This window comes from Natrix helvetica, assembly GCF_964273705.1.
Source record: "Natrix helvetica genome assembly, chromosome: 1".
Lineage (NCBI taxonomy): Eukaryota > Metazoa > Chordata > Lepidosauria > Squamata > Natricidae > Natrix > Natrix helvetica.
In genome coordinates, this window is record NC_138548.1 from 275,667,806 (window position 1) to 275,679,377 (window position 11,572).

General features: G+C 41.1%; 1 protein-coding gene across 4 annotated transcripts in view; it reads left to right on the forward strand.

Annotated features, from left to right (window-relative positions):
• FGF1 (fibroblast growth factor 1) overlaps nt 1-8,321 on the forward strand; it is a 64,728-nt gene extending 56,407 nt beyond the window's left edge. For 3 of the 4 annotated variants that reach the window (XM_081937422.1, XM_081937423.1, XM_081937421.1), the window contains 2 exons: nt 6,329-6,432; nt 7,409-8,321. In XM_081937422.1, the coding sequence (XP_081793548.1) occupies nt 6,329-6,432; nt 7,409-7,603 (299 nt within the window). In that variant the 3' untranslated portion in view covers nt 7,604-8,321. The remainder of the gene's footprint in view (nt 1-6,328; nt 6,433-7,408) is intronic. The other variant, XM_081937424.1, reaches the window with a different exon arrangement.
• The last annotated feature ends 3,251 nt before the right edge of the window (nt 8,322-11,572 follow it).

The following is an 11,572-nucleotide window of genomic DNA, read 5'->3' on the forward strand; positions in this document are numbered from 1 at the left end:
CATTGGCCTGTTTGTTTGAAGTGGCATCCTTTCACTAATATAAACTCTATTGTCTTGCCAAGACAAAATGCCTTTTATGTCTGTTTCTGCAGGATGTATTCTCAGCTCGGATTCATTTTCCTGAGGGAGTAGAATCTACTGAAAAGCCTCTTCTGTGCCATAACAGCCTGGAAAGAGGAAATGAGAAGGCCAGAGAATCTGCAGGAGTCAATCTTTATTTCTTAGGACACAAACAATTTGGTCTATTGATCCAAAGCTATTGCTCTTTGTGCCACACTCAATAAAAATGCCCAGTTGACTGAGAGGCTGACAAAATGCAGTTTTAACCCTTCTTTTACGTGTTATTAACTAGAGCATGAAGTTCGCTGATTTTTGCCACTGCAATCCTGTTTCAGATTTAATAAATCTTTACAATGGACCACTCCAGCCAAATATTTCTGTACTAACAAGAAAGGTACAAAGCAAAGTTGTATCCCATCAACCAGGCTCCCTAACTGTATAGAGGCAAAATACCCAATCAGATGCCTGAGATTTATCCCCTATCAGCAGGAAAGGACAGAAGTAGAAGAGACAAGACAGAGAGTGAAACCCTCTCCCCTCTTGGGATTCCCTCCCCCTTTTTTTTATCTTGGGGGCTTTTTTCTGCCTTTGAATTAATCTTGACACTGGGTGATTTCCTGGACAACCCCTGCCATTTTCTTTGCAAAATTCTGAACTAATTTGCCATCCCCTGCTACTTCTTGGGGCTGAGAGATAATGAATGGCCCAAGATCATCCAGCTGACATCATGCCTAAAGTGGGACTTTTGCTGGGAGACATTATTATTCTGGTTGATTGCTGAGTCAGTCAGATGTTTAGGCTGGGTTAGAGATTTTAGTCCACTTATCTAGTCCTTCCAAAGGACAGGGGATAGGCAGTTATTGTTGTTTAATAATATTAAACATATTGCTACAGGATATATCATTATGGTTCACTACACAATCAGCCAGATGCTGGGACTGGATTTGGTATGTCTACCTATATTTGATGGTATTATCATTTTGGTTCATTGCACAGTCAGCCAGATGTTCAGACTGCATTTGGCTGGATTCCACCTATCGAGTCCTTCCTAAGGATCTAAAACAGGCAGATGTGGCCTGTATTAAAGGTATCATCACAGGATGTAATTATTATGACTATTATTGGTATGTAGATGGTCCCAGATTTAGTGCTACCTAACACAATAGCTGCATTTAGCTGACTTTATTTGATCTGAAAATTAAGCAGATCAAACATGGTCAGTGGCTGAGGGGGAGACTCTCGGGTAATCCCAAGATTCTAGCCCAAACTATTAAGTTAAAAGAGAAATCCTAAAATGGCAAATGACTTCTGTATTGTAGCAAAGGAAGCTACAGTACATAGTTGAAGCGCAGGCTAGATCATCAACAACTGAGCTTCACTCAAGGGAGTTGAGCTTTACTTATTAAAAAAAAATAGAGTTCTTCCATGTTTCTATTATTCAACAGATTTTTATGTGGTAAGGAAAAAAAATGGAATCATTACGAAAACATGGGTGGGTAACAAGTGAAAGTTGCCAAGATAAATCTGAATCAGATAGGGATGTGTGATGAATGTACAACTAACATCTCATCTAGAAGGGCCCTACATCTGCTAATATCTATCCAGTGGTAGTACATTGTAGAAAAGTGACCTTTGGCCTCTGACAGGAAGCAAGTCTTCCCATGCTATCAGTTAATCTGCCTTGCTCTTCTTTGTGCTTTTACAGGTTTACAAATTGGCTGTTTTCATTATGAACTGCATGACTCTACAGTATATGTGCATGATTTATCTTACATCTACTTCAGCATTTCTCTTTTTCTGCATTTCTAATATATTAATCATATGTATACCATGGGAACCGTGAAATGTTTGATGCTGGGATGAAATTTCTTGTCAGTGAAAACTGGGTAGTGAGATGGCAGAAAATGAAAGAATAATAAGCTGCGCTTTATAGCTACTATTGGTACTATATCTAGATGAACAGTGTTTGATCAGCACACACGTATGCACAACAACTTGGTTTCTCAGTAGGGTCTTCTGTACTTCAGTTTATACATTGTGCATTGCGGAGACTAACTGGAATCCAGCTGGATTCCTTGGTGCAAGATGTGATGAAGATGGAGTCAAATGCACAGACCAATTCTAAGAAAAGCACTTATTTTTAAAAAAGAAAAGCCACAAAAACACTTGGTTTTCCTCCCCTGCCCCAGCTCTGCTCTCTTTTTTTTTTTCTGAAGTCAGTTTATGGTTGAGGTTTATTAGAAATAGCATTTACATACTCGTGCTTGCACCCTCAACACTGGTCTGAATGAAGATGATCTCATCCTGAATAAACAGAGCAAAGGACAGGCAGGAAGTCGCTAATGTAGAGTAAACTGGCATATTGCCTTTCTGAAATCTTGTTCAAGTGATAGAGGTAGGAAAGCAAACAAGGCAGAGATTCTGTAAAAGCACAAGTGTGCTTCCAGTTTTTAAGAACAAGCACAATACAAAATGCCACATGCTGTGAAATTACTTATCAGGAATCCATGCCCAAGGAGGCAGCCTGATCCCCAGCGCTACATAGGCTAAATGGGACTCACTTTTTTAAATTTTTGGCTAAGTATCCTCATGTCTTGACTGTCCCCTCTGGCTCTTCTGCAGGGATCTGGACTTGCTGACATCCTGTGCTTACTCTGGGATCTAAAACTATATATAACAAATTCTTCATGTCTCATAGAGTTAGTTTCTTAAAAATCAGCCGCTTCCGTCCATGCTGCAGCCCTTTTCCCACTCACTAAAATGTCATGCATGGAAAGATTAATGCAGCTAAAATATAACACATGCTTTTGCCAGCACTTTGAATTTCAACATTAGCAGCCTAATCAAAACACTTATGATAAAGTTCTTTGATATTAAGCATAAATCAAACTATATCTCTCTTCTAGAAAGCAGTTCTTCAACCTGGCTTCCTCCAATTGTATGGAGCTTTAACTCCCAGAATTCCCAGGGTAGTATGACCATGACCACTAGGTTGGCCTATTCCTATTGCCCTTATTCTTCTAGGTGTCAATGACTCATTATCTTGACTGTCCGATAACCAGATTTCCAAAGCAGTCCACCAGATTTATAACTTTCTTCAAGCAAAACCAAGTAATAGGAGCAATGCCTAGCACCGTGATGGCGAACCTATGGCACATGAGCCATCAGCTCCAGCATGCATGCATGTGCTGGACAGCTGATTTTCGGCCTTCTGGAGGCCATTTTTACCCTCCTCAAGCTTCAGGAAAGCCTCCGGAGCCTGGGGAGGGTGAAAAATGGGCCCAACGGGTCTACCAGAAGTTCGGAAATGATCCTTTTCCTCCTCCAGAGGGTCTCCAGGGGAGGCTTTGCATTATGGTGCTGGCACGCATGTCCGCTATCTTGCTCTCGCGCTCACATTTTTGGCACCCAACAACAAAAAGGTTAGCCATCACTGGACTAGCATCTAGGCTTGGGGGAAATAGTTTCCCATGTAACTAGGGAAAACTTTTACAAGAAAAAGAAGTAGCACAGCCATGATGACAAATGCCAAAAATGCGCAGAAAGCCACTTCAAGTCTCTAACCCAAAACAAGAGATCTACCTTGAAGCCATTATGCCATGAAGAACGCATGTGTGAATCAGTCCCATGAATGGACGCACCCGATAAGAAAGGAAACTAATTTCATGGCAACAGAAGGGAAGATATTTAGATTGACAACTGCACATCAATCAGCTAGCCAGGAGTTATGAGAACGAAAGAAAAAGCACTTGTATAAATGCTTGGCAGGTTTAATAGAGGAAGTCTCTCATCGTCTCCATGCTCATTGAGGATAGAAGCGTCAGCTACACTTATGTTTAAATACTATGAAATAGAGACAGGCAATGAATTATAGTTGGTAGGAGCCTTCTGGAGCATTGAATCCAGTCCCCTGGTCTAGTGCAGAGGTCAGCAACCAGCGGCTATGGAGCCGCATGTGGCTCTTTTATCCCTCTGCTGTGGCTCCCTGTCGCCAGTCTGCTCCACAATTGATAGGGCTTTCAGTTAGGGCAGGTAGAGGGGAAAGGATGCCACACTAGGAGGAGACTCTATGGTGGGGGAACTGGACTTCCAGTTGGCTCCAGAATTGAACAGGAGCTTTCCAGTTAGGACCTTTGTGGCTCTTTGAGTGTTTAAGGTTGCTGACCCCTGGTGTAGGGGAAATGGAGTAAAAAAAAAGTCAGGCTGGCAGCCACAATTGTGTGTGTGTGTGTCTAGGTGTCGGTGTGTCAGTGTGTCTGTGTTTGTGTGTGTGTGTGTGTAGATGTGGATGCTATCTTGACTTTCTCCTTTACCCCCAATCCCATAAACACCCTCCCACTAGTCAGGACAGGTATCCAAATTAAAGCCTCCTTAAAAGATCAGAGCTCCTGTTTGAAGTTAAGACCATTCTTTCAAGTCTTCCCTCTGGAACCATAGATACATTTTCCAAGCGTGGTCTTTTTTCAGAGGTATAAGACAACTTTGTTATGGTCCTTTCCATTCCCCCAGTCGTTTTTTAAAAATATGTACGTCACACATACCTGCATTTCAGACCAAGCAACTTCTTTTCCAAAGCTGCCCAAAATAGGCCCAACTTCAGCATGAAAGGTACAACTTGATGCTCTAGGATTGCATGCTACTCTAAAAAAATTTTTTTCAAAAAGAAGTGAACCCCCAGAGTTCCTTCAAGTGTAGCCAAGGAATTTTAGTGCTCCAAGAACATTATTAACTTGGGAAGTAATGATATTAACTGGATTTATTTATTTTTTTAAAAAAAGTCCTGCATTAACATTACTTTTGTTTGTTCCTGCCCACTTTTTGGGTCTGTGCTTTTCTCTGACTGAGAAAATCCAAACCCCTAAGTTTGAAGGGCTTGCTTTTGTTGTCATAAGACCATAAGAAAAATCCTGCTGCCTGTTAATTCAGCCTTTGGTTTTCAAAAATGGCCGGACATTCTGGGTATTTGCAAACCAGGAGCACACACACCTAAAGGCATTTTGTTTTCATAGCTGTTGGGCGATGACAGTCTTTGAATTTGTTAATATTTTCTAACAACCACCTGATTTAGTGTTCAGTTTTGGTTTTATATGTATGAATTTATTTCTTCTACTTCTGTTTCTAACCTGAAGTTTCCAGACCTTCTAGCTAATATTTTCCATAGTTGGGAATTCCGGAAACTGTACTATAATTCAACACATCTTGATAAAATTCCAATTTGGGGAAAGATTCCCTAACACATCAGGGAGGCAGGCAAATGTACTATTAACTGGTTATTTTAGGGGTATTGTTTTTAATTTATTGTGTGTGTTTTAGGGGTTTAAAAACCTATATTTATATATACTGCTTTGTACAGTTCTTTTAATTCCATTTTTAACCTCCTCCATTCCAACTGTACATATTCAATTTTTTATTGTATTTTGATATATTTTGCATGGACTGTACACCGCCCCGAGTCCCTTTTGGGAGAGGGGGCGGTCTAGAAGCATGGTAAAATAATAAATAAATAAATAAGTAGGCAGGCAGGAAGGCCGGAGGGATGGAGGGAAGGCAGGCAGGCAGGCAGGCGGGAGGTGAGGAGGGAGGGAGAGAAGGAGGAAGGCAGGAAGTCAAGCAGGAAGGCAGGAGGGAGGGTGGGCAGGCAGGAAGGCAGGAGGGAAGGCTGATTAAGGGTTAAAAAAAAACATTAGGTAACACTCTTGAATTATAATTTCCTCTCTCTTTTCTCCTGGAAGTAGTTTCAAGCCAGCACATTATTTTAAAAAATGCATGTTTGCTAACTAATGCTAAAAATGAATTTATTGTAAATGAATTATTAAACTTGGACATCCTGATGAAAAAATATTTACAGAGGAAACTCTTTAAATGGTTATGTGCCAGTGGAATAACCCTAGTTACAGAGTACACTTCTTGGTGCTGACTGTGTAAATAAACTTGGGTAGTGCCTTTACTTTCCACAGCCCATTAAGCTAATGCAATTATATTTGTACAGAGCTAGGAAGGGATTCAGAAAAGCCTTGGTTCTGTCTTTGGAAACAGAGCTCGGCAAGTTGAGGTCCCTGATCTGCATGAGGTTCCCAATCCTTTCTTTTGCAGGCCAATCAGGCTAAACCATGCCCGACATATACACGTTTTCATGCAATTAGAAGTTCCTAGGATAACACCAAAGTATTATCGGTCTTGGCAATTAACTTAGTCCTCACTGCACAGCTTCAACAATAGTTATGTATTAACAGTGGTTCATAATCCCTTTTTTTCTTTCAAACTATAGTTCAGTTACTGTTCAGCACAGAATATTTTGGTGCAGTGTACATAAAGGGCATCGGATCTGGATTGTACTTAGCTATGGATGTCAATGGACGCTTACATGGCTCGGTAAGTATAAAGTTCCCATGTTATTAACTATAGGGACGTTTTGAGGGTAGCAAAGATCTTGTAGCATGGAGAGCTTGGAATCAAAAATCATTTATACATGCACAATTAAAGGTCACTTGTTTTTGCTGCTGGGTGGATGCTTTGGGGGCAATCTTTATTTCTGGGAAAAGAAAGAGAAATATTTGAAAACAACATTCCGAAACATTTCAGCTATTAGAAAGTGGCACTGTTCTTCCAGATAAGATGAAACCATTAGGAGGAACTGAGACATACTGTACTTAAATCTAAATGAAATAAGGCCCATTCAGTAATAGGGTTTGCTAGGTTTTCCTAGGTTTTGCTGGTCTATAATAAAAATGGGATGCAGTGGCTAAGACGCTGAGCTTGTCGATCAGAAGGTCGGCAGTTCGAATCCCTCATGCCACATAATGCAGTGAGCTCCCGTTACTTGTCCCAGCTTCTGCCAACCTAGCAGTTCAAAAACATGTAAAAATGCAACTAGAAAAATAGGAACCACCTTTGGTGGGAAGGTAACAGCGTTCTGTGTGCCTTCGGCATATAGTCATGCCGACCACATGACCATGGAGACGTCTTCGGACAGCGCTGTCTCTTTGGCTTTGAAACAGAGATGAGCACCGCCCCCTAGAGTTGGGAACAACTTGCACAAATGTGTGAGGGGAACCTTTACATTTTACCTTTATAATAAAAAAGAATTGATAGGAAGACTTACTAACAGCCTTGCAAGATAGATGGAAAGTATCTTGCTAAGCAGCAAGGATCTGGAGCAAAAGGGTTAATTTTATCACCTACCAAAAGGCAGCAGATACTCAGACTTTCCCACCTTCTAAAGTTGGACTAGAAAGAGTCAAACTCTTCCACAATCCAAACACAATCACGATGGTCCTTCAGTGCCATAAACGGTTTTGGTCATTGCATTTGCTTCCCTTCTGAATGCTCCCAACCTCTTTTTCTTTAGCAGTTGCCAACAGCAGAGTGTGTGTTCCTGGAAAAATTGGAAGAAAACAATTACAATACTTACAAGTCAAAGATGCACGCAGATAAGAACTGGTATGTTGCCTTGAAGAAGAATGGAAACACCAAATTGGGACCGAAGACTAATTATGGCCAGAAGGCAATTCTTTTCCTTCCTCTGCCAGTGTCACCTGATTAGATTGCTTCTGCCCCTCCGTTAGAAAAGTGGTCCTGAACAATTAAGCAGCCAGTGAACTTTCCCTTTTGTCCCCTTTGATTCTTTCTCATACTGGAAACAAACAAAAAGATGGAGCGCAAAGTACTTGAGATGGAATATATATATACTGCATCTCTAAAATGTCCATTCAGCCTCAACAATTCCATTGGCATACCATATCATTACATACAAAATGAATCTGTTAACCTCACTAGAAAAGCATTTATCTTAGTGTATAGTTCCCATAGCCAGAGACAGCCTATAAATAGAGCTCCCCACTTTGAAAGTGCATATTCACGAGGCCCATTTCAAGGTTATATAAGACAGCTTTTAAAAATACTTGTGTATCACACCGAAGCAAAATACTTAAACTATACAACCATTTAAAACCAATAGACTGTGTGCCAAGGGCAAAGAAAGAACATATATTCATTATATATATATATGATATGAATATTCATAATTATGAATGTAGTTTCCCACTCCCAAATGGTTTAAATCACACACGCTTATTGTGTGATTTATTATTATTATGATGATTCACAGCCTTTGGGGCTGGTTGGTAGCTCAACAGCTCGAGTTCCTAACCAAGAACCTAGGAACTGTTAAGGTAACGTCGGAGGATAAAAGATGTTCCAAGTAGGGTGGTTTTATGTAGAGTCAGAATGTTCAAGTCAGGTAAATTTAGAATTTCCAAATAGCGAGGTAGCCCTTTAGGTATTGCTCCAAGGGCTCCAATTACAATCGGGACAACACTCAATTTCTTTTTCCACAGTCGCTCAAGTTCAATTTGCAAGTCCCAGTACTTTGTGATTTTTTCTTGCTGCTTATCTTCAATTCGTGCATCACCAGGTATTGCAATGTCAATGAATCATTATTATTGTTGTTGTTGTTGTTATTGTTGTTGTTGTTATTATTATTATTTTTGTTGTTGTTATTACAAAACTGAAAATTATATAAGTCAGTCAGACTGAAATCTAGGCTCTTTACACGTTTAACTGTGTGCCTACATTTCATGACTTAAAAGTTTGGGTCCCAGCATTAGTTTCCCTGTATTGATGTGAGGTTTTCCAGTACAGCCAGTTGTTTCTCACCAAGCCAGAAAACTGATGGGCACAAATCCCACCAGCTGTATATAGACAGTCCTTGAGTTACGACCACCATTGAGCCCCAAATTTATGTTGCTAAGTGAAAAATTTGTTAAGTGAGTTTGCCCCATTTTATGACTTTTCTTGCCACAATTATTAAGTGAATCATTGCATTTATTAAATTAGTAACATGTTAAGTGAATCTGAATTCCTCCCTGACTTTGTTTGTCAGAAGGTCGCGAAAGGTGATCACATGACCCTGGGACACTGAACCATCATAAATATGAACCACTCGCCAAGCATCTGAATTCTGATCATATGACCATGGGGATGCTGCAATGGTCGTTAGTGTGAAAAACGCTGACTAACTCACTTTCAGTGCTCTCATAACTTTGAACGGCCACTAAATGAACTGTTGTAAGTCGAGGACTACCTGTAACCCATGGGAACACTGTCTCTGATTAAAAGCTTGATGATAACATTGCTACAGTATGTAGTTGCATCAACAGATTCCCTACCTGTAGAATAGAGCAGATGTGTCAAACTAGTGGCCCATGGGCCAAATGCGTGACTTGCAGGCGACGCCCACCCCAGCTCTGCGAAGGAAAAAAACATAGCAAAACATCACGTGACGGAAACATGACACCGTGAGTTTCACACCCGTGGGCAAGAGTAACTGACTCTAACTTGTCTTTTTCCATGTGAATTCATTTGTTTATATTGATTTCAAAAATGCTCTACTCCAGGTGACTCTGAGTTCTTTACCTAATAAAAGTAGAACAATACACAGAATCAGATGATATGCATTCGGATAGATTAAATACAAAAGAATAAAATTGTATGAGTAAAAGAGTAAAACTGCATTTGTACCCAAATCTTAAAGAGTGATTCAACCAGGATTTTGTCCCAAAGCTTGGAAAAATAGCCCCATATAACATAATCATTGTGGGAGCCAAATGGTCCCTGGGAGGAAATGATTCCAGAGGCTTAACTGTGTTTAACAAAAGAGACTTGAAGTGCACAAACTGTGCCAGATTTTATCAGATGGGCAAAAGCAAGATATTCAGGAACCTTATTAATATCCAGATCAGTGGCACTGTGTAGGTTCATTGGTTTAATTCCAGAAATGACAGTAGCTTTGAAAGAATAAGCCAGTGAGAGTAATTATACTATTGTTATAAAGATAATGCACATATTACATGTACCACAGCCATTCAAATGGAAGATAGGAGAGCAAGACTTAGGAAAGGAACACTGGAGGATTGAATGTAAATTATTATAGGCTTCTACCAATATGTATGTAGGTGTGTGTGTGTGTGTGTGTGTGTGAGTGTGTGTATACACATACATACATACATACACACACACAGAGAGAGACACACATAGTCTTTTCCCGTGTAAGATTGAGATTGTCTTGGCAAATTTTCGGCGAGGTCTCACTTGCCATCTTCAGGTTTTGCCAAGACAATCAATCTATCTATCTATCTATCTATCTATCTATCTATCTATCTATCTATCTATCTATCTATCTATCTATCTATCTATCTATCTACCTACCTACCTACCTACCTACCTACCTACCTACCTACATACATACATACATACATACATACGCTGGTCTTGTTGTATTCGGATCTTTTCCCGTGTAACATTCCCATGTAAAAGACCCGAATACAACAAGACCAGCATACCTACACCCGTGAAAATCTACGAATGAATATATATTCATATATATATCCCAGCAGGGACGTGCGGTCAGGGGAGGCAGGGGAGGCAGAGCCGCACCGCTCTCATCATGAAAAAAATTTTTAAAAAGGGAAAAGGGTCCGTGGTCCCCTTCATGTTGACTTAGGAATGCGGGGAATGGGACGTGCGCAGGAGGGAGGCTGGAGGGATCGCGGAGGAGGGATCGTGCAGCGTGAGCCGCAGTCCCGCGGAGCACGCTGCGTGGTCCCCTTCATGTTGACTCAGGAGTCAGGAAGGAGGGGAATTCCCCTCCTTCCTGACTCCTGAGTCAACATGAAGGGGATCGCGAAGCGTGAGCCGCTGTCCCGCGGCTCACGCTGCGCGATCCCTCCTCCGCGATCCCTCCAGCCTCCCTCCTGCGCACGTCCCATTCCCCGCATTCCTAAGTCAGCGCGCTCCGCGGTCCCCTTCATGTTGAAGGCGGGGAATGGGACGTGCGCAGGAGGGAGGCTGACGTGGTCCCATTCCCCTCCTTCCTGAGTCAACATGAAGGGGACTGCGGCTCACGCTGATGACGTCACCAGCCTCACCAGCCGCAAAACTCACCGCACGTCATTGTATCAGAGTAAGGGTATGGCTAGCTAATGAGAGCTAAATAGCTTGAAATATATCTATAAGTCTCCCTTTATTTATTTATCAGCACAAATATAACACACACATATATATTTCAGAACCTTCAGACTGAAAGATATACATTGTTAATGGCTGCATTGTTCTGTGCTTGAAGATAATGTTTGCATAAAAGTACCCAATAAGCTGCCAGTGACAACAGCATGTCCCTCCTTAGATAAAGAGGGCCCACTCGTTCCTGGTCCCGGATTATGTTAGACTACTTGCATAGAGCTCTGCTTGCTTTGGTTGCTTTGGTTGCTTTGGTTTGTGCACTGTGCTTCTAACTAAAGAAAATTTACAACTTAAATATTTGCCTGTTTTATTCCAATCTGCGCCACTCAGGAGCCATGGAAGTAGAACAAACAGGAATAGGAAGGGGATATGGCCATGGAACATTTTGTTAGCAATGAACTGCCTGTTCCAAGTCTGGCACTGCAAGTCCATGAATACCTACAGCCCATTTCCTAACTAAAAGCCCAAATCAATTTTTCTGCAAAACATAATT